Source organism: Zingiber officinale, chromosome 3B, assembly GCF_018446385.1.
Source record: "Zingiber officinale cultivar Zhangliang chromosome 3B, Zo_v1.1, whole genome shotgun sequence".
In the NCBI taxonomy this organism is placed as follows: domain Eukaryota; kingdom Viridiplantae; phylum Streptophyta; class Magnoliopsida; order Zingiberales; family Zingiberaceae; genus Zingiber; species Zingiber officinale.
In genome coordinates, this window is record NC_055991.1 from 18,824,557 (window position 1) to 18,847,431 (window position 22,875).

General features: G+C 38.9%; 4 protein-coding genes across 7 annotated transcripts; 2 read left to right on the forward strand and 2 right to left on the reverse strand.

The window, feature by feature from the left end:
* The first annotated feature begins 413 nt into the window (after window positions 1–413).
* Window positions 414–2,755, forward strand: LOC122056049 (beta carbonic anhydrase 5, chloroplastic-like). Of its 2 annotated transcripts, XM_042617813.1 has the most exons (10): window positions 663–737; window positions 828–895; window positions 1,006–1,090; window positions 1,173–1,462; window positions 1,538–1,586; window positions 1,676–1,789; window positions 1,859–1,912; window positions 1,998–2,080; window positions 2,178–2,280; window positions 2,348–2,755. In XM_042617813.1, exons 4-10 carry the CDS (start codon window positions 1,290–1,292, stop codon window positions 2,543–2,545), a joined length of 774 nt encoding a protein of 257 aa, XP_042473747.1. In that variant the 5' UTR covers window positions 663–737; window positions 828–895; window positions 1,006–1,090; window positions 1,173–1,289; the 3' UTR covers window positions 2,546–2,755. The 2 variants fall into 2 exon arrangements, with proteins under 2 accessions (XP_042473746.1, XP_042473747.1); XM_042617812.1 differs by lacking the exon at window positions 1,006–1,090 and having other exon boundaries at window positions 414–737; window positions 1,319–1,462.
* A 38-nt stretch (window positions 2,756–2,793) lies between these two features.
* On the reverse strand, window positions 2,794–9,392 carry LOC122056053. The gene is made up of 2 exons (XM_042617816.1): window positions 8,986–9,392; window positions 2,794–3,820 (listed from the first exon to the last, which is right to left on the reverse strand). The coding sequence occupies exon 2, from the start codon at window positions 3,726–3,728 to the stop codon at window positions 3,153–3,155; it is 576 nt and encodes a 191-aa protein (XP_042473750.1). The 5' UTR covers window positions 3,729–3,820; window positions 8,986–9,392; the 3' UTR covers window positions 2,794–3,152.
* LOC122056054 (monothiol glutaredoxin-S4, mitochondrial-like) lies at window positions 5,173–8,493 on the forward strand. 3 transcript variants are annotated; one of them, XM_042617820.1, is made up of 8 exons: window positions 5,173–5,340; window positions 5,412–5,493; window positions 5,863–5,955; window positions 6,817–6,993; window positions 7,088–7,187; window positions 7,292–7,358; window positions 8,119–8,197; window positions 8,279–8,493. In XM_042617820.1, the coding sequence occupies exons 3-8, from the start codon at window positions 5,893–5,895 to the stop codon at window positions 8,333–8,335; spliced, it is 543 nt and encodes a 180-aa protein (XP_042473754.1). In that variant the 5' UTR covers window positions 5,173–5,340; window positions 5,412–5,493; window positions 5,863–5,892; the 3' UTR covers window positions 8,336–8,493. The 3 variants fall into 3 exon arrangements, with proteins under 3 accessions (XP_042473754.1, XP_042473751.1, XP_042473752.1); XM_042617817.1 differs by lacking the exon at window positions 5,412–5,493 and having other exon boundaries at window positions 5,823–5,955; XM_042617818.1 differs by lacking the exon at window positions 5,412–5,493.
* A 152-nt stretch (window positions 9,393–9,544) lies between the features above and the next one.
* Window positions 9,545–10,259, reverse strand: LOC122056052 (ethylene-responsive transcription factor ERF109-like). Its single transcript, XM_042617815.1, has one exon. The coding sequence runs from the start codon at window positions 10,254–10,256 to the stop codon at window positions 9,660–9,662; it is 597 nt and encodes a 198-aa protein (XP_042473749.1). The 5' UTR covers window positions 10,257–10,259; the 3' UTR covers window positions 9,545–9,659.
* Between the last annotated feature and the right edge of the window lie 12,616 nt (window positions 10,260–22,875).

Below are 22,875 nucleotides of genomic sequence, written 5' to 3' on the forward strand. Positions count from 1 at the left end.
GGAGGTCCGACGTCATGCCGCTCCGACGTCTATGATGCCGGCCATTGATTGGCCGCCCATTGCCGCCGCCGCGCCGCTTGACTGATTTTATTATATAACCTTAACTGTGAGTAGCAGGCATAAATTCTCCCCAAATTAGTCGTAATTTTCCTTAAATATATATTTTCGATCGGGATGATATTTTTCATCGAGTAAGAAATATAATGAATAAAGAGTAAAAAAATTTCCATTCTAAATTTAACTAAATCAAGAATATGCAGTTCATAAATGGCCTCCAGCTAATTCATGGCGCGGAGATTGTGGCCTCGATGTTAACGACGACTTTCTTCTTCGGCCACATCCACAAATCTTGGAACCAGCTCTTCCGTTGGTATTATAAGCGACCTCGCTACACCATGAGCACCCAATGAAATGAGGCCACGAAGCCAAAACTCGACTCTGAGCGGTATTATTTCGTTCTTGCTGTCTCGATGAAAACAGTAGATCTTCCTTCGGTGCCACCGCTGGAGCTGTTAAAAAAAGCCCCGTCCATTGGATTTCCTCGTCGCCGAAGCGCTCTTTCTCCTATTTAGTTCGTTCGCCTCCGCGAGCGTTTCGCGATCCCTGCGATCGGCGCTGAATCTTCTCTTCCCATGGCTTCCTTGCTTAGGGTTCCTCTCGATTTCCCGGCAGTGGATTCTTCGTCTTCCTCCTCCTCTTCTTCGGAATTTTCCTATCGGTTCAGCGAGACCAGGAAGGTGAGGCCTTTTAGCTCTCCTCGGTGTGCTTTCTCGTCTTCGATGGTTTCTTTGTGGTTTTGTTTTGAAATTGAGTGGTTTCCGTTTCAGATCGGAGGTTCGCTGCTGAATTTGGGTAGAGTGAACGCTGCGCGACTGAGAATCCGGCTGTCCATCGAGTAAGATCATCCTTTTGAACTATTGCGGCAATTTGATCGATGCGATGAAAGTTGTCATCATTTTTTGTTGATTTGACGATCTTCTTCGTCTTATTAATCTTGGCGAGAAGAACACTGCGATTTCCAAATTCTTTCATCGTGCTTTGGATTCGCAAGCTCTTCGGCTGTTGAATCTGAACCCAATTTGGAAAAATGGTAGCGACGATGACGTCATTCCACCTTTTTTTGTTCTTATGCCTGCAACCTGTTAGATCATATGCTTGCCTGAACTCTACAGGTCTTATGATGTCTATTATCATAGAAGATTACGATTGACCCAAGCAAAATGCATCCTTCGCTGCTTTAGCAATGGATAAATACATATATCTTCTCATTCATTCAGTTTTACTGGATCATGATAATCGACTCACATCTTATTTACAGGGAAAAACACATTTCGATCAGGAAAGTTTCCAAAGATCATATTCAATTGCCTAGAGAACATACAGAAAATGAAAGACATGTCAGATCAGATCCATTTAAAGAATTGGAATTCAGATTCAGGGATTTCAAACAACAGAATTATGTGTCAGTAGAAATTCATACATAGTTTCTCGATCCAATTTTTAGTTTGGGCAACTAATGATGTTATGCAATGAATAGGGAGAACCTCGGTCACTATCAAAATCTAGCCGAAGGCCAATCACCTAAGGTTCTTGCAATATATTCACTTCGGTTGAAATGTTTTATTCTACTACGATCTAGCATAGGGTATTGATCGATCGGTAGTTTTCCATGCAGTTCATGGTAATTGCTTGTGCCGACTCAAGGGTCTGCCCCTCCAACATATTAGGGTTTCAGCCCGGCGAAGCATTCACGGTCAGAAATGTGGCAAATTTAGTTCCTCCCTTTCAGGTAAACCGCACAAATGATTTCGATACACAGATTTTCGGAACTTCTAACCTATCATTTTTTGGTTTGCAGCATGGTGGTTCAGAAACTAGTGCAGCCCTTGAGTTTGCTGTGAACTCTCTTGAGGTAAGTAAATTCCATAAAGCAGATTCAAATGCTATTTAACACAGAAAGTTTGCTGTAAACTAACTCTTATCGATATATTTAATAGGTCGCCAATATATTAGTCGTGGGGCACAGTCGTTGCGGAGGCATTCAGGCTCTCATGAGAATGAAAGATGATTCCGACTCTAGGTAAGTCATGACTCTTATGTAATTCATGTTCACCGAGTGAATGCAGACGACACGCTGATCCAATTTACCATTATGTATTCCGATCGATATTCAAAAGCTTTATCAAAGATTGGGTGTCTGTGGGAAAGAGTGCGAGGTTAAGCACCAAGGCTGCTGCTGGAAATTTGAGCTTTGAAGCCCAGTGCAGACACTGTGAAAAGGTAACTTACATTGGCATAGTAAGTAGTTATTACATTTGGGTGCGTTTCATCCATCTGTTTACCGCAGGAATCAGTCAATGGCTCATTGCTGAACTTGTTAACTTACCCATGGATTGAGAAAAGAGTGAGTGAAGGAGCACTATCCCTTCACGGTGGCTACTATGACTTCATCAACTGCTCCTTTGAGAAATGGACTCTTGTGTATAGAGAAGGCCTGGAGGGAGGCAGCAAGTATGCGATTAAAAATCGCTCCTTATGGTCTTGAACACAAGGATTCTTCTTCTTTTTGCTGTAAAACTTGGAGTTCTATCAGCCATTTTTTACTCCACGCAGGGTGTATAAGAAAGATAAACAGTGTGTGATGTGGTTTAGATTATTGTTCTCAGTATTTGTATGAGTTGAGGTGTGTATGGTCTGACACAATAAACGCCTTTTTGTTTATCTAACAACGAGTTGGTGTGATCGAGTTTATGTAGATATCTGCAATCAGTTGGAGAAATGAATACTCACAAGTAGAGAACAAACACAGCAGAATCACTATGTTGAATCTAAGGGGAAAAGATCTAATGTCATTTTTCTTGAACAAACATGAAAGAAAGGGAGACAAGATCAAAATTTTAAATTAAGCAAAGTAGCTATTACCTCTAACAAAGTTGCTAGGAAGTCGCAATTGTCCATGATTCTGGCGAACACAATAGGAGATAATTTCTGTGCATGATTCCGAGATCTGAAAGTGGATTCAACAGGTTTCGGTGTTTATGTCGATGGCGACCGATCGCGCCTTGAGCCCCCATGAGCAATAGTACATGTCGGTGTCCGGAACTATAGGCGGCTCGGCTTGCAAAGGAGTGGGGCTGAATGTCCGCCGGCAGTTAGGGCACTGGAGGTTCTTGCCTTTGTATTCGCTGCCATACTGGTGCAGATGGAAGCAGGACGGGCACGCCGCCCAGATCGTCGAAGCAGGACGAGCTGGGGGAGGCGGTGTTGGCTGGGCCACTGCAGCTGTGGCTGCAGCGGCCGCAACGGCGATGTCGAGTTCGGAGTGGAAAAGGGCTTTTTTGCTGGGATCCGAGAGGACGGCCAGGCGTCTGACACGAGCTTAGAGGCAAATGATGCCCCATCGAGGTGGTTGCGATCAGGCCGGAGAAGGAGCGCAAGCCGGCTGTACTGGCGGAGGACAGTGGAGGGCTGCCGGTCAAGGGGCGTGGAAGAATCAAGTTGCAGCACGGCATACCAGTCCACATGGTTGTTGACGCGGACCCGGGAGGCGAGGAGGACGTCAGCGACCGCGATGACCTGATCGTCCGCGCCACCGCCGATGAACGGATCCGCCTCCGCCGCGTGCTCCGCAAAACGTTACACCCGATGAGATCCCAGGCACTCAGTAGCCTCTCGGAGATCTCGAGCCACCGGGCCGCCTCCTCACGGCCACCTCCGCCGACGCTCATGGCAAACCTTCTCGCCGGGAGTTCCACGGCGGAATCCGAGATTTCCCAGAGGAAGAGAAACCCCAAAACTCCATAGCTCGATTCTTTACCAACTGAAATGACGAAAATAGGTAAGAGGGACAAAAGTTAATGCTCAACTTACCTCGGAAGGACGAGTGAGGGAAATGAATTAATTGTGGGAAAATATTCTTGTGGGAAGAAAAACAAAAATAAAATAATTACAGTGGCAATTTGATAAAATTTATTTATATTTGTTGAATATATATAAAATTAATTACACAAATCATTTTAAATAGTTTATTAAATTAAATAAACAACCTTTTATATATATATATATATATATATATATATATATTCAGTTCGTTAACGTTTATGAATAATATTCACAAATCATATTCATTAATAAAATTCTACTAAATAAACAATAAAATAAATTTAAATTATCAAACTCAATAATCAATCAAACAATTAAAGTTTCAAACAATCAAACAAGCTTGAATTGAGAGTTTGATAACATCTATACAAATTAAGTTCGAACTAAACTCAAGTCAAATTCGAACCAAACTCAAGTTAAACTTGAATTGAGAGTTTGATAATATCTAAACGAACCAAGCTCAAGACAAATTTTAAACAAATTTATAAAAAATAAACTAAGTCAAATTTAAACATTCATATCAAAAACTTAATTCATTTTAAACTCGTCTTGACTCGACTTGATTATCTTATTAAATAAATTTGAACACCTCAAATCTCGACTCGATTTATTTATGATCTTAGAAATAATACCCTCAAGAATAGAAAAAGATTTGTCATGAAGAAAGAAGGAAGAATAAAAGGGATCGGTCAGGAAAAACGGAGGAAGAAGGCAAGTGAACGTGCTCACATCAACGAGCGACGAGCTGTCATGCTCGCCCCCGCAAGCGGCGAGTGACCATGCTTGTCCTCGAGAGCGGCCGTGCTCGCACCCACGAGCGGTCATGCTCACGCCTACGAGCGGCAAGAGGCCTTGCTCGCACTCTCAAGAGGTGCTTGCGTCGATGAGCAGCGAGCAACTGTGCTTGTGAGGGGATGCCGCACTCGCAAGTGACTGTAAGGGAACGCTAGTGCTTATGAGGCTGAGAATAAGGAGGAGGCGATGAAAAAGAAAGAAACTCATTCCTCCGATTTTGAATGAATAAAAAATTACTAAAAAATCTATCGGTATCTTCCATGATAAGTAAACGAGGAAAAAGAGTAATCCATCTTTTTTACGAAATAAACGGTGAAATTTTTTTCACATGTTTGAATCCGTCCTTCCATGTAAACTGACTCTGAAAGGACAACGTTGGCTGGTCCTCACATTTGGGGGCAATTAGTCATTTCAAGTCAGCGTGCTCCCGTGGTGGGGCTTCAAAATATTTAAGATTTTTAAATAGTGATTTTTAATGTTTGTATTTATTTAAGTTTTACTTACATATTCTAAAATAATTATGAGATGAGTTAATATTTAAGTATTTACTAAGTTCCACCTCTGAGTTGCTGTTCGCCCTTCGTCCTATCCGCTGCCTCCGTTCATCGTCGGCGTCTTGCGACCCTCTTTCGGGCCTTCTCGATCCAGTCTCACCTCCCTCTGGTACGCCCTCTCGTATGTTGGCCGCCCAATTAGCTTCATCATTCTTTGATGCACGGGTTTCCCTGATAAAGGTTTCCAACATCGACGTAAAACTAGGGCAAAGCAGTTGCTTGCTTTACATGGTTTTTTACTGACGAGGATTTTGAGATCTAGGTTTGTTCTGGCTTAGTTTTTCCTTCCTGCTCCTATTCGAACCAGACGTTTTCGTTCTTGCTTAGATTTTTGCCATGTTGTTTCCTATCTTCCCATTTTGCATATTATCCTTATAAGAAGAATTAAAACAATATGCGTACAGATTTGTAAGATTATCAACTAACATGGTCAATTACGTCAGTTCATGCTCAGAAGACAAGTTCAATCAATAGTGATAGCATACTACAATATAATAAGCGCCTATTTTGCATGTCGGATTGTCAAAAGAAATTGCAGACAATTTTAGGTCTTATCTGACATATATATTGAATATCTCTTAATAGCCTTAGTTTGTTTTGTCTTTTGCATCTCAAATTGTTCTTTGTCAAGTGGTGATTGGAATCAATTTGCTTCATACCAATGGCGAGACAACTCTCAACCAAAATCCTGAGGGCCACAGCAAGTTCTGTTTCCAATGCAAAGGTTAGTAACATGAATTACAATAGTAATACGTCTATACTCAGAACCCAATGGTCACATGTTTTTTAATGGAATCCAAATTTTGGTCTTTCACAAGTAGAATAAGCATCGAGTAACAAAACAACTACTTTATTTTTCATCCAAATAATTTTTTCCTTCCAATCAGATACATCCCAGTTGCAGTTCTGGAAAAAGAAATGTATTTATTTCTGAATATGTGATTCCAAGATGAAGCCATTATCTAGCTATAACACATACTCAACAAGGATAATTGTTTCTTCTATGTACTCATTCTATATAAGGTGGATTTACATACTCTTATACTACTGAATGATGATCATCCCGATTTAGAACTAGACTCATGGCAAGCTTCTATTTTCAATAGTTCCTGCAGATCATGCAATGTCAGGATTATCATCAAAAGCATTACCTGTTTTCATCTGGATCTAGTGTAATAACAGAACTCTCCAATTTTAATTCTACTATTTTATGTGGAATGGTGGATTTATTCACAAAGTTCTTTGTTTTCCCTTCTCATAATTTCTTGTTCACAGAGCTTAGCGTTATTAGTTATTCACAATATTTTATAGAGAAATAACCATGTAAATGTTTGACAATCAATGGATCAATGTCATTTCATTGTCAGTTTGTAAAAGATTGATTCCCTTTGCATATTTATTTTTGTTTTTTATATCAGTCAGCAACTGATATTGAGATAATTCAGATTTACAGTTCACTTTTGCAGCTTTCTTTTAGTGTGCATTCAGATTTACAGTTTCACTATGCAGTTTTCTTTTAGTCTGTATCACATTTTAAGGAAGATATTGGGATTCTCATTAAGTAGTTCACTATTTTAATATTCAGGTTGGATTTGGTCCATTCTCTATGCAATATATGAATTACTCAACCAAGCAAAGTGGTGATTCTGATGTTGCCACCTCTATTACATTCCCATCAAAGATAACTACCGATCGCAACACACATGAAGACTTTCAGCCAACGAACAAAAGTACCGGCTCTTTATTGGATATTGTAGACAAGGTATTTGGGTCTGTTAGGTGTTTTATTAACAGAGATTCAACTCAGCCCTTTCTTTCATTTTGTATATATATAATTTTTTTACAAATTCTTGCAGGATGTGAAAGAAAACCCAGTCCTGATCTATAGGAAAGGTCTTCCAGGTGCACCTCGATGTGGATTCAGTGCACTGGCTGTGAAGGTTCTACGACAATACGGTAAGGACTTAATATCGTTGCAGTTGAGTTATAAATGAGAAAATGAGGTTTCTACACTTTTTAGTTTGCGACTGCATTTTACCTGCTTTGAATTGATGTTCCAGATGTTCCTATTAAGGCAATAGATATTTTGGGAGATCTTAAGCTCCAAGAAAGTGTGAAGGCTTACACGTAAGTTCTCAGCATTCTAATTTCATTAGATCTTCCCATATGGATACTTATGTTGTGCATTTGATGTCTCTCATTGTTTTCTGTTCGTGAACCATAACCATCCCCTCTTTTCTGGACTGTGTTGTTATGATATTGGAACAAACGACAAGTTATCATTTGTTATTTCATAGCAATTATTCCCGTTAGTGTACCTAATTTGTATCCTCAATGCTAGTGTTAAACTCGATTATGTGAATTTTACAGAAGGTTTCAAATACTACTATAATTATTATTCAATTTAGAAGTTTTAGAACTTATTACTCAGCAACAGCACCATTTAACTGGTAGCATTCTTGACATGCACATAATACTTGTGTTCAGATTTCATAGATTAGTGAACAATGAAGTTAGGACCGCATAACTAATACCAAATAGTTTATTTTTAGGGGATCGAACCCATGTTGATTACCCAAAACCACAAAGTCTCAATCATGGTTAGTGCACAAATATTTCACAAACACCCTAAACACATTTAAGTTGATTCTTCCTTCACACTAAATGCAATTTTAGTTGATTGTCATATCACACTGAACACAATTATGTTGATTATCACTTTGTTTATGCAGTAATGACCAAGAAAATCAATCCACTCCACTATATAGGGTATCATATTTGCTTTTTTTGAAAAATGTCCAAGCTTCTCGACTATATTCATTGAAAGAGAACAGAGAATAAGAGCATTAGGAACTGCTACTATATACTTTATCTTTTTCTTCTGCAGCAATTGGCCCACATTTCCTCAAGTATTTATAAAACGAGAGTTTGTTGGGGGACCAGACATGTTGCTCAATATGCATCAGGTGAATGTTTATTATCATACATTTGAACCTAAACTATTCTTCTTTCCCCTTCTTTTGCTGAGTTTCATCATCCATTTTCAGAACGGTGAACTCAAAGATTTGCTGGTGGGCATCAATCCTGATGGCGCGACCAAGTAAGGCTGATGGGAGAATAGAACTGAGTTTTTTGATAGAGAATCCTACTCGAGTCCTTAAAAAAAAAATTTTCTAAACTATTTTCACTAGAGATTGCAAATGTCTGGACATTTCTGCCTGAAGTTGGGATTGCTGTTTTATAAAGTTTGTTTTGCAAAATATTTTTCTATGCACATGTTTTTGAATAGGTATAGTTATATATAATCTTTATAAATTTTTAAATAATGAATTTAAAACCTAATTTAAACCATATCACCATTAAAATATTCAAGAAGTTCAAATTGGATTGGATCTCTAATCCAATTCACACAAGGTAGCCACTATAAACTAGAGGTTAGAAAAACAAAGATATGATTCAAGAATATGAAAAATACAAATTGGAGTTTGAAGTAGAGGAAGACGTCTATCAAACAACGAACAATATCATAGAGGAAAAAGGTCGAAGAAAGACAATTTCTGAAACCCTAATCTCGAATTTCAGCAGTTGGTTGAGGTTTAAGACAAGCGCAGAAATCCATAATAGAAATCAAACAGGACAAATAACAGAAAGGGGATTTTCGATTCCAAGAAATATCTATTTTTTACCATGTGAATCACAGAAAAATGATTAACGATGGAGCAAAGAGAAGAAACGGATCGAGAAAGGGCATTACTCTGTGATGCGGTCGGTACCGCTGCTGCTTTGAGGAGGCGATGTCGAGGAGAGATCGGAGTTTAGCGAAGGCGATGTCGAGGAGAGCTGCTGCTGCGAGGACAGATGGTCAGCGCCAAATCGAGCGAGCGGATGACGTCGCCGACATTCCCAGAGGCGAGGGCAGAGCGCACCGCTTTGTTCGCCTCGTGGGAGATCTGCTTGTCGTATACCGGAGCTGCCTCCGCCGCCCGATCCCGCTCATCTCGGGTCTTTTCCATCGCTTCTCCCTGGGAAGAAGGAGAGGCATGGTGGATGGCTAGAGATGCGGAGCGGGCGTATTCGAAGGAGGCGACGGCGGCGTCGATGCCCGCCATGCGGGCCTCCGGCGTGGGAGGGAAACGCTTGACCCCGTCAAAGAAGCTCCTTGCGCACGTGCGTTCCTCCTCTCACTCGTCGCCGTCGCCGTCGCCGTCGCCGTCGTCGCACCCCCACGAGGAGCCCATCGTCGTAGCCTCGTTCACACGTTTCTAACACTGAGACGCAAAAGAGTCAACATAACCCGCGATACACGAAAACGATGATAGGGAACATTTCCTTTGAGCCCTTGTCTTTTAATTATTTTTTAAACGTGCCCTTCGTGATTTCGAAGCATCACACTAAATGAAATAAACAAATCAACTATCCATTTCTAATTCAAGAAAAAAAAAATCGGCGATCATCATCGTCTTCGTCGTTCAAGAACACGTCCCACAGTTGCTCCACTTGCCGATCCACCGCCAGTGGCGGCTGATTATTGTATACCGACGGCAGCGTCTGAGAAGTGGCATTTAGCGGCGCAGCGCAGGAGGAGGGCGGCGGTTGTGGGAAATTGAGCTTGGCGCGCGGGCCGCGGAACTCGAAGGCAGCGCGGTCGTAGGCGCGGGCGGCTTCCTCGGCGGTGTCGAAGGTACCGAGCCACTTGCGCGCCGACTGCCAGGGATCACGGATCTCCGCCGCCCATTTGCCCCAAGGCCGCTGCCGTACGCCGCGGTACTTGTTCTTCCTCTCTCTTTTTTTCCTCCTCGTTTTCGGCGCCTTCGCCGCCGTAGGTTCCCCGCCTCTCGTCGTCGCCTCCGCGTCGAAGAACTCGCAGCCGAGGCAACCGTCGATGCGGCAGAGGAGGCAGGGAGGGACTAGGGCGATGAGGTCTGGGGGTGAGGTGGTAGCGCCGGAAATGACGTAGGCGAGGGCGGAGATGAGAATGGAGGTCTCTTGCTCCGAGGAGAAGCAGGAGGAGGATATCGGCCGCATTGCTGGAGGCGGGAAGTGAAGGAGGCAGAGTATATAAAGGTTGTGGCGGGCAGTGAGACGGTTGACCCGCGGATAGATGAGAAATGTTCGTCTGACAGCTGTCGCTTAGGGATACAAAAAAACGCGGTCAAAGAGAAGATTAGAAATATATGTAATTTATTTTATCAGTAAATTAAAATAAATATTTTCTGATTTTTCTAAAAATAAAACTGGAATATTAGAGCCTATTATTTTCAGTGATTAGGGGGGGGGGGGGGGGGCGGGGAAATACTCCTTTAGGTTTGTTGATTTGAAAAATCTATTTCCTATTTTTCAATTTTAAATGAAAGAAAAAAAATTAAGTAAAAAGATAGAAAAAAACTAATTCAAAATATTTATCAACAATTTTCTTTCCAATTTTCTTTTGGATAAAATATAATTTATGTACTATCATACCGGGCATAACCACAACCTCATATAATGTCGTCTACTTCTATGGTATACGTACACATATAAAATTATCTAAACTCTTCTATTGCTCCGTAATTCTATTAGTCCCGATACAACCAGCTAAAGGGGAATGAATAGCCAACAAGTTAGATCAAACAATTTTTTTACTTTTTATCTTAGCAAAGATAAATACAAGTTAACTAAATAACAAATAATTAAACATAAAATAAAATAAGAACGAGGCACAAAACTTTAAATTAGTTACAACTGGAGAGGTTATTAATCCAAGGCAAGAATCAACTCATTAGTAATTCTTCTTCGATAAAGATGGAATAATCTCTTACAGAAGATGAAAGCACAGAATTACAAAGCAGAATTAATGAGGTGAAAGTACAGAGTTCTTAAACAAGTGTTGTACTGAACTCCTATGACTAAGGATCTATTTATATCTCTCTGGTCGAAATAGTTGTTTTGATGACGTGGCTCATCCGGGAGCCTAGACCCGATCTGGACACCCCTAGCAGTGCAAGTTTTATTGGCTTCACAATAGCTTGGGGATAAAATTTTATTCTTGCCCGGGCGCCTGGATCGATCCGATGTCTAGATTGTGTACTTTCAAAGAGGAGGCGCTTGTCTAATACCAAGGTGGTCCGTGCGCCCGGACCCTGCGACTGGAGTCCGAGTACCAGTGTACTCTTCTATTCCTTCTTGTCTCTCAGATGCACTAAGGTCGTCGACTCGCTTTCCGTATCATCCTTCTTGTTCGTTGTATCTTCAGCTCGGCTTCTTGTGCTCCTAAGTCCCTGCATACTTAGACACAAAGTATCAAATACACAGAACTTTACTTGAGTTGATTGATTACATCAAAACCAGGTACTTACAAATTCTTATTTCTCCCTAACCCTTATGTTAACTTGAGTGTTAGGATCTAGATGAGCTCCTTTATCATTATGTCATCTACTACATTCTCTATAACAATTGTTTTTCACTGGCTCACTGGATCATAATATTAGACTGGAATAAATTAACATGGTCAGTAAAAACTCTCTGAATTGAGATGTTGAAATAGTAAACCGGGAGCAAGGATGAATTGAAAACTAGAAACTATTATTCATGTTAATATTGACTATGGTGTATCTTAGCTAATCACATGAGGTATTCGGGTTGAAACTTAGCACGCCTGAGCATATCTTTTTCTATATCTTGGTCACCTGTACTAATGGCTAGTAGCCACCCGTGATTACCCCAGGGTGTAACGTAGACTGTGGGTGCATGACATCCCTGGCGTAATGGTCAAGAGTCGATTTTCAGGAATTGATAACCTGGGGTTTACCCCACCATCTGCCTATGGCATGTGTACCTACATTTACTTCCCTCCATATCCGTGGGACTGACACTAGGGGGCCGCTAAGGTAGCAGATCTACCTTTTTTAGTAGTCACCCGTGATTTGCATCTTTCGTGTTGACCTAGGGACGGATTGGTGGGGGCGCTGTGAGCGAACGAATCACTTTTTTGCCACATGTGGGATCCAGTTGCATGAAAGAATTTTAAATGTGGGTCCATATATACTGATTGATACAGAATTTATTTTTTATTTTTTCCCGGGGTTACGCGGTAGGGTATTCAGGTTGTCACCTAGGTACCCACAATTTGATCTCCAGCTATAACGAATTTATAGGAAATTTTTATCCAAATGAAATGCGCTGTTGGTGCAGATTGCACTAACGATCTAACTCAGATTTTGATGAATGATAAGTGAGTTAAGTTAGGTGTTTTGTGATCTAACTACTTTATCGAGTGTGTAGGAATTGACGAGTCCAAAGGGCCAGACACCAGGCTGAAATCCAGCTAGGTCCGTGGGACTGGATAGCTGGTGTGAAGTCCAGATAGGTCAACGGGCCAACCAGATATCTAGCAGGAAGTCCAGTTGGGTCCGCAGGACCGGACAATCGGTAAAATTCCAGTTGGGTCCGCAAGACCGGACAACTAGCATGAAAACCTGGTGGGTCAAGAGGCTAGTTAACCAACAAAAAATTGGTAAGTAAAGGTAGGTCATTAGAGAAGAATGACTAGGTGAGGGCGTGTTCCCCGAAGAGGGAATAGTAGGCGTTGGTCCGACTTAAAGTTTCAGCGAAACTCAAAGTCAGGACATGACAGTCCGAAAGCTGTCAAAACTTATCTTTATATGTTTTATTATTTGTTATTATAACTCTGTTTTGCAGGAAGACTAACATTTGTGCAGGTTAGAATTTTATCGGAATCGGTCGACCGAACGTCCGGATCAGTCGACTGAACCTCGGAGATTAGATCAACTTGCGACTAATGCTCGACCAAGGGATTGGTCGACTAAACCTCGGGATCGGTCTACCGAACAGTAGATATACGATGACCGAGATCAGGCTAGATTGATCGGATCAGACCAGATAAGCTAGCAAGGATAGCGGGATCGGTCGACTGAACAAAGACTCATACGAAGCTAAATCTGGACAGGAAGACGAACCGAATTAGGCAGGAACGGTTGACCGAACAGCTGGATCGGTTGACCGATTAGTATTGAGTGAAACCCTGATCTTGAGATCAGTGGATTTGGATCAGGTCTAGCTCGGCTATATAAAGGGCCTCAACCAGCACTTTGAAGACATAAAAAAATATAACTTGATACTAAGCTTCTACGATTCTTCTGCTGCTTCGACTATGATCTGCTGTTGCTGCACTACTACCCCACGATATTCGACCACTGCCAGCATACCAACACCAACACACGAGTCTGTTTAAATTCCTATATTCTAAAGTGTTGGTAACAAATTTTTATTTACTGTTTACCTGTCATACTTGAAAAAAAGAAGTGTAGGTTGTTACACTGTCCTACTTTCATCTTGTATTCGATAACCTCTTACGGGGGTACCGGAATAGGCATTTCGATAACCTCTTTCGGGGGTACTCAGAAAACCTAATGGTTCCACTGTATAAAAATTTTGTACAAAGGTCTGAACCTTTTCCTAGCTACCATGTGTTCTTTTAAATTAAACTCGGATCACCAGCGGAACTTAACATGTTTGATCCTAAGTTTAATTTATTTGTTCTTTTAGGTTTAGACTTGGATCTCCTGCGGAACTTAACACTTTCGATCCAAATCACCTAGGTTATTAATTCTATTAAATATTAATTTCCAAAATTGGCTTCTAGTACTGACGTGGCGAGGCACATGACCTTCTTGGATATGGGAGCAACCACCACCGACTAGACAAAGCCTTTTAAGGAAAGCTAATATTTAATTTCCTTAAATAACTTTAGGTCAACCGAAAAGAACAATCAAATCACAAGGAAAAGAAAAAAAACAAAAGAACACAACATCGAAAACAAATTCAAAATACTAGAATCGCATGCCTCTTGTATTTGGTATTTTTACAAAGAAATAAAACTAGCATGATGCGGAAAAATATTACTAGTTATACCTTTCTTTTGAAGACAAAAACCTTTTGATCTTCTACCGTATTACTTTTCTAACCTCGGACGTTGTGTGGGCAACGATCTTCTGAGATGAGAACCACCTTTCCACCTTCCTTCTTTCTTCTAAATTTCGGCCACAATAAATTTCTTCAAGGATATATTAAGAATTTCGGCCACCACCAATGCTCCAAGGGATGCTAGAGACGAGGCTTGCTTTCTCTTCTTCTTCTCCTTCCTTAATCCGGCCACAAACAAGAACTCCACCAAGAAGATAGGTTTCGGCCAACAAGAGGAGAGGAGAGAAATAGGGTCGGCCACCAAAACCAAAGAAGAGAGGGAGGAAAAGAATAGAGGTTGTTCACCATGAAGGCTCCTCCACCTTCTCTTTTATAATCCTTGGTCTTGGCAAATAAGGAAATTTTAATAAAAACTTCCTTAATTCTTTTGCCATGAAAAGGAAAAATTTATTTAATTAAAAATAATTTTTCTTCTCATTATTATAATAGTCGGCCACACCAAATCTCCAAGCAAATAAAAATTTAAACACAAATTAAAACTTTCTTATTTGCTTCCGGAAATTTTATAAAAAATTTCTCCAATAATTTTATCCCTTCATGATTGGTTAATAAAAAGGAAATTTTATAAATTAAATCTTTCTTTAAACATGTGGATAATTTCCGGAAAGTTATCTCTAAAAATTAAAATCTCCTTTCAATCTACAAATAAGTAAAGATATCAAATCTTTTCTTAATCTTTTGTAGACACTAATAAAAGAGAATTATTAATTTTAAACTTTCTTTTAAATCATGAACATGGTTAAAAGGAAAGTTTTTACCAAAATTAAAATCAACCTTTTAATTTACAAATAAGGAAAGAGATTTAGTTCTTCTCTTAATCTTTTGTAGAATCTTATAAAAGGAAAGATTTAAATTTTTAAACTCTCTTTTAAATCATGTTATCCACATAAGACAAATTTAAAAAATAAAAATCCTTTTATTTTAATTTGGGCCGGCCACACCAAGCTTGAACCCAAGCTAGGGCCGGCCACCTTGAAGCACCCATGAACCAAACTTTGGCCGGCCCTAGCCTGGTCTCCAAGCTAGCTTAGCCGGCCCCTATAGGATGGGTAAGAAGGTGAGTATAGGTGGGTATAATACTCTATAATTAAGAGGCTACGATAGGGACCGAGAGGAGGAATTGGTTTTAGTCTCCCGATAAAATTAATCATCCCGTGTTCACCCCGAACACACAACTTAATTTTATCAATAATAATTCATTCTACTAGAGAACTATTATTGAACTACCGCACCAATCCCAAATTACATTTTGGGCTCCTTCTTATTATGAGTGTGTTAGTCTCCCTGTGTTTAAGATAACAAATGTCCACTAATTAAGTAAGTTACTGACAACTCACTTAATTAATATCTAGCTCCAAGAGTAGTACCACTCAACTTCATCATCATGTCGGACTAAGTCCACCTGCAGGGTTTAACATGACAATCCTTATGAGCTCCTCTTGGGGACATTCTCAACCTAGATCACTAGGACACAATTTCCTTCTATAATCAACAACACACACTATAAGTGATATCATTTCCCAACTTATCGGGCTTATTGATTTATCGAACTAAATCTCACCCATTGATAAATTAAAGAAATAAATATCAAATATATGTGCTTGTTATTATATTAGGATTAAAAGCACACACTTCCATAATAACTGAGGTCTTTGTTCCTTCATAAAGTCAGTATAAAAGGTGTTAGGATGTATACTAAAAGCCTAGCTTTTGGTATAAACATTTATCTAGAAATAAGAATCACATTGGTCAAATGTCTACATTTATGATAAATGTAGTTGTTCAATTAATTTATATTGTAGATAACATGGTGTGTGTTGTCACACACAGAGGATCATGTTATCAGTACCTTATAAATTATAAACAGTAGCTCACGACCAAAATGGAAAGGAGCAAACCATTGTAAGGTCATAGTGTAATTAGGAATTAATTTATCTTAACTATATAATTACACTAGTACACTTAGAGTGTATTGAGTAGGACCATTAGAGGTCGTTTCTTTTATACTGACTTTATAAAGAAACAAAGACCTCAGTTATTATGGAAGTGTGTGCTCTTAATCCTAATATAATAACAAGCACATATATTTGATATTTATTTCTTTAATTTATCAATGGGTGAGATTTAGTTCGATGAATCAATAAGCCCGATAAGTTGGGAAATGATATCACTTATAGTGTGTGTTGTTGATTATAGAAGGAAACTGTGTCCTAGAGATACTAGGTTGATAATGTCCCCAAGAGGAGCTCATAAGGATTGTCATGTTAAACCCTGCAGGTGGACTTAGTCCGACATGATGATAAGGTTGAGTGGTACTACTCTTGGATTAAGATATTAATTAAATGAGTTGTCAGTAACTCACTTAATTAGTAGACATTCGACATCTTAAACACAGGGAGACTAACACACTCATAATAAGAAAGAGCCTAAAATGTAATATGGGATTGGTGCGTTAGTTCAATAATAGTTCTCTAGTGGAATGAATTATTATTGATAAAATTAAGTTGTGTGTTCGGGGTGAACACGGGATGCTTAATTTTATCGGGAGACCAAAACCAATTCCTCCTCTCGGTCCCTATCGTAGCCTCTTATTTATAGAGTACTATACCCACCTATACCCACCTTCATACCCATGAGAAGGGGGCCGACCAAGCTAGCTTGTGGTTCAAGCTAGGGCCGGCCAAGCCTTGGTTCATGGGTGGCCGGCCCTAGCTTGAACCCAAGCTTAGGTGGCCGGCCCCCATTAAATTAAAAAGAATTTTAATTTTAATTTTTATTATGTGGAAGATATAATTTATTACAGAGAATTAAAATTAAAATATCTCTCTTTAAAAGATCTACAAAAGATTAAAAGAAAGAGATTAGATCTCTTTCCTTATTTGTAGATTGGAAAGATATTTTATTTTTTCTCTTTGAAAAATTATTCACATGTTGAAAATTAAAATTATAGAAATTTCTTTTTATCAACCATGAAGGGATTTTAAAAGGAAATTTTATTTTTTAAAAATTTCCAAAGACAAATAAGGAAGTTTTAATTGTTGATTAAAATTATCCTATTTGCTCTACATGAGGTGGCCGACCACATACAATTAATTAGGAAATTTATTTAATTTTTCTTAATTAATTGTTGTCAAGGAAAGTTAAGGAAATTTTATTATAAATAAATTTCCTTATTTGCCAAAGCCAAGGAATATAAAAGAAGGGGTGAGGGTGCCTTCAAGAGGTGAACCTCAATTATTTCTCTCCCTCTTTTGTTCCTTGGTGTGGCCGGCCATCATCATCCTCTCCCTCTCTTCCTCTTGTGGTGGCCGAACCTCTCTCTCCCCTTGGAGCTCTCGTGGTGGCCGGATACTACTTGGAGAAGAAGAAGAAGAAGGAGAGAAAGCTAGCATCTCTTGGAGCTTGGTTGGTGTTTTGATTTTCTTCCTTGGTGAAGCTTCCTTATTGTGGCCGAACCTAGCTTGGAGGAGAAGAAGGTGGTTGGTGGTTTCTCATCTCGGAAGATCGTTGCCCACACAACGTCCGAGGTTAGAAGAGGAATACGGTAGAAGATCAAGAGGTCTTTCTAGAAGGTATAACTAGTAATTTTTCCTTTCCACATCATACTAGTTATTTATGGAAATAATACCAAATACAAGAGGCTTACGTTCTAGTATTTCGAATATGTTTTTCGAAGTTGTGTTTTTTTTTCCTTGTGATTTGATTGTTCTTTTCAGTTAACCTAAAGTTATTTTAGGAAATTAAATATTAGATTTCTATAAAAGGTTTTGTCTAGTCGGTGGTGGTTGCTCCCATATCCAAGAAGGCCATGTGCCTCGCCACGTCAGTACTGGGAACCGATTATGGAAATTAATATTTAATGGAATTAATAACTTAAGGTGACTTGGGTCGAACGTGTTAAGTTCCGTAGGAGATCCAAGTCAAAACATAAAAGAATAAATAGATTAAGTTTTGGATCAAACGTGTTAAGTTCCGCAGGCGATCCAAAATTTAATTTAAAAGAACACATGGTAGATAGGAAAAGGTTCAAACCTTTGTACAAAAATTTTTGTACAATGGAACCTCTAGGCTTTCCGAGTAGCAACCAACAAAAGGAACGACCTCAAATGGTCCTACTCAATACACTCTAAGTGTACTAGTGTAATTATATAGTTAAGATAAACTAATACCTAATTACAATACGATCTTCCAATGGTTTGTTCCTTTCCATCTTGGTCGTGAGCTACTGTTTATAATTTATAAGGAACCGATAACATAATGTTCTGTGTGTGACACCACACACCATGTTATCCACAATATAAATTAATTGAGCAACTACATTTATCGTAAATGTAGACATTTGATTAATGTGATTCTTTTTTCTAGATAAATGTTTATACCAAAAGCTAGGCTTTAGTATACATCCTAACACCTGTCATACTTGCAAAAAAGAAGTGTAGGTTGTTACACTGTCCTACTTTCATCTTGTATTCGATAACCTCTTTCGGGGGTACCGGAATAGGCGTTTAGTGGATTATCCATTGATAGGTTCACGAGATTTGGGTCTTGGGTAGGAGTCATCGCATGCTCTAACCAAGTAAACCGACTGTGTTTACATACTTCCTTGTGTGTATTTTTTGCTTCGTTGTCTAACTTAGTTTTTCGCTCCGTATTTTGATCATAGTTTTAAAAAGAAAAGATAAGTTTTTCAAAACCACGTGATTCACCCCCTTCATGTGTGACTCGATCCAACAAGTGGTATTAGAGCAAGGTTCTGCGAATTGGTACAAACACCAACAAGCCGAGGGAATCATTTTATTTTGGATTTTGAAACTTATTTGAATTGGTAAAATTTACCTTTTCAAATAAATATTTTTCGTACAGCTTTATTAGAAGTTGGTGCAACACCACTCGAGTCATCTATAGTTATTTTTTTTTCTCAAGCACTGCTAATCCAAAACCAAGTCTTGGTGCCTCCCTCTAGTTTTCTTTTTCAGCAAGGTTCATAGCCCAAAACGAGGGATGCAACACCGTTCGTCCACCACTCTTCAACGGGGACGATTTCCCATACTGGAAGAAGCGGATGAAAGTGTACCTGAAGACCGACATCGACCAATGTTTCAGCGTCACAAAAGGGTACAAAGCGTCAGTTGACAATGCTGGAATTCCAATGGACCTGGAGAATTGAAATCCAGAAATGAAGAAGAAGGCCTAGATCGACTTCAAGGCCCTCAACACAATCCAGTGCGGGTTAACAAAGGAGAAGCTGAACCACATCAGTCAACACGAAAACGCCAAGGAGATATGGGATAAGCTCATAGAACTATAAGAAGGAGCATTACAAGAATGACTGTCCAAATCTAAAGAAAAAGAAATCCCTCAAAGCAACATGAGATGAATCATTTGCGGATGAATCGGACAGCGATGAACCAAAACACACCAACTATCTCGTGCTAATGGCATATAGACCAGGATCGAAAAGCAAATCAGAAGACGAGTCTGAATCCGAATTAAGCCATGAGTCCCCACTCATTTCTGAAGGTTTCGATGAGGTACAATTTACTTTAAGTAAGAAATTTTTTAAAATAATTGCATGTTTACATAAGAGATTAACCTTGTATGAAAATCAAGTATATGAACTAAATTTAGAAAATAAAACACTTAACGAATAATTAAAATCAATCTCAATAATCGAGCTGATTCAATCTAAAACTCCAATTCAAGTTGCAACACTTGAAAAGGAGAATTTTAGTTGAAAAGGAGAAGTAGTTGAACTGAAACAACTACTAGAAAAATTTACAATTCGATCCAAGTACCTTGATATGATACTTGGATCACAAAGAGCGGTGTATAATAAATCCAAACTCGGATACGAGTCAAGCTCAACTAATAAAACATTTATATCTCTAATCACTCAAAATAAAAATCAAACTAAGGCATGAGTTCCGAAAACGTGCTTAACCATGCAAGTAGGACTCAACCTATACTATGTACCAAAAAATAACATTTACTATATAAAGCAAAATAAACCAAATAACTCACTCTCAATTCCGAAAATTAAAAATTTAAACCAAAAGAATAAAGTCAAATCTAATAAACCTAAATAAAATCAACCTAAACTCAATTTATTATAACTATGGAACAAATTGACATAAACTTAAATTAAATAAAAACAAAACTAAATCAAACCAAAACTATAACCAAGTCTATTATAACTATAAAATAAATCGGCACAAACCCAAAACCTAAAACTCAAGTCCAATAATTCAAGGGGAGGCTTCAAATAGTTGGCATCTCCAAAATTAATAAACCTACCCGAATGGGTAATTATGACTAGTTTAAAAAAGAAACAAAAGTTTTGTTGGATAGTGACGCACGTGAGAGGGGGGGGGTGAATTACGTGGTTTTTAAAACACTTCTTTTTCGATTTTTGAAAACACGAGTACGTAGCGGAAAGTAAATAAGAAAGCACCAGAAAAAAACACGAGAAGTTTTTTACTTGGTTCGGAGTCTTCAGCGACTCCTACTCCAAGGCCCAGGTCCCGCGGACCTATCGATGGACAATCCACTAAAAACCTCTGGCGGTACCCCTGGAAGAGAGAATCGAGTACAAAAGGTTAGGTCAAGTGCAACACACTGCACTTGCCTTTTTATAGTAATTAAGTACAAAGAAAAAAGTTACCAACACTTTTTATGGATTGAAATGAGAGATCTTATTGTGTTGATGTCTGTCTGCCGGGCGCAACCAGAACTCCTCGGATTAGTCGTCGGGCTCAGCAGTTTGGTAGTAGAGTCGTAGCAATAATCGGGAATAGTCGGAAGCTTGAAAGAACGTGCAGTAGCTCGTATGTAGTTATTGTTCCAAAGCCTCCTCGAAACTTCCTTATAAAGGGCTTGAAAGGCGTCTTCCAAAGGCCTTGAATGCGCCTCCAATGGGATAAAATCTATCTCGACATCGCTACACCTTATTTGCGAACTGGTCAAATTTTATCCGTGGAAGGCACCTTCCATAATCATGGAAGGCGCCTTCAGGTACTGTTCACCCAAAGGCAGCTTTACTCCTTTGCTTGCTTTCTTGCCCTGTAACAAATGTGTTAGTCCAAAATACCCTGCAAGATAAGTGTTAGTATAATATAAAAAATAGAGTAATTAGTTCCTGTCCTCCCAGGACCAGGAACTAGTCAATGTCTCAGTTTAGAGATCCCAAATGAATCTAAACTGGACTGACGCCTACTGTCCCTCAACCGGGACGCGTCCTCACAGTTACTCTCTTCCAGTGACTTACCTTTACTTACCTTTTACCAGACATCTGGTCAGCCCGTCAACCAGTCTGGACTTCGTGTCAGTTATCCGGTTAGCTCGTCGACTTAGCTGGGCTTCGTGCGAGCTATCCGGTCAGCCCGTTGACCTAGCTGGGCTTCGTGCCAACTATCCAGTCAGCCTGTCGACCTAGCTGGACTTCGTGCCAGATATCCGATCAGCTCGTCGACCTATCTAAACTTCTTGTCAGCTATCCGATCGGTCCGTCGACCTAATTGGGTTTCACACCAGCTGTCCGGTCGACCTGTCAACCTAGCTAGACTTTTCCTGTACACTCAGTTAAAGTGTTAGATCACAACAAAACTAACTTAACCTACTTTGTCATTCATCAAAATCTGAGTTAGACCATTAGTGCTAACCACACCAACAAGTTTAACTTGACCAACAATAATAGTGAAGTTTCAGATGATATTAAGTTAGAGAAACTCTGTCTACGCATGTCTAGGAAGATATGACTTCGACATGGTGCATTTGGCTTAGTGGAACTAATTGAAGCTACTCATTACGAATCCTAACCAGTTAGACCAAAGTTTTGTACTAAGTTTAGTGGATATGACTATTTGAAAAATTTTGAAGGCGTCGTTACTCTAATGATATCCAGGTGACTCACCATAGCTTAGAAGTTTATCCAAAGAATGTCTATTTGTTGAACCTAAAGCTAAACTTGAATCTAATACAAAGTTAAACTCAACCCTAAAATTTAATCTAATTCATCTTATAAAATTATAGGATACCTTGATTAAAAACATAGATCGGGTTAGATGACTAAGGATTAAATTAAATTAAAATAAATTCAATTAAATTAAAATTAAATGAAATTAGATTTTAATCAAAATTTAAATTTAAAATCAAAATTAAATTAAATTAAATCAAAATTAAATTAAATCAAATCAAAATTAAATTAAATTAAATCAAAATTAAATTAAATTAGAAACCTAGTTATGACACAGAAGAATGTCTCACACGAACTTTAGAAACCTAAAAAAATTAAATGGTTTAGTTAGATGCTTACCAAAATTATCTAATTTAGACTCAACAATTTGTATTGTCTGTCAATAAAGAAAGCAAACAAAATGAACTCACAAATCAACTAATCAAACTCAAACTAATTCAATACTAGAATTATTGCACCTAGACCTATTTGACTCCCATGGAATCAAATCCATGAATGAGAATCTCTATTGCCTAGTAATAATAGATGATTACTCGAGATTTACCTGGGTACAATTCTTAAAAAATAAAGATGAAACGTTTGAAGTGTTTAGTAATTTTTGTAAACAAACTGAAAATGAGAAACACCAACAAATCAAACAAATTAGAAGTGTTAATAGAGGTGAATTTAAGAATCATAACTTTAATCTAT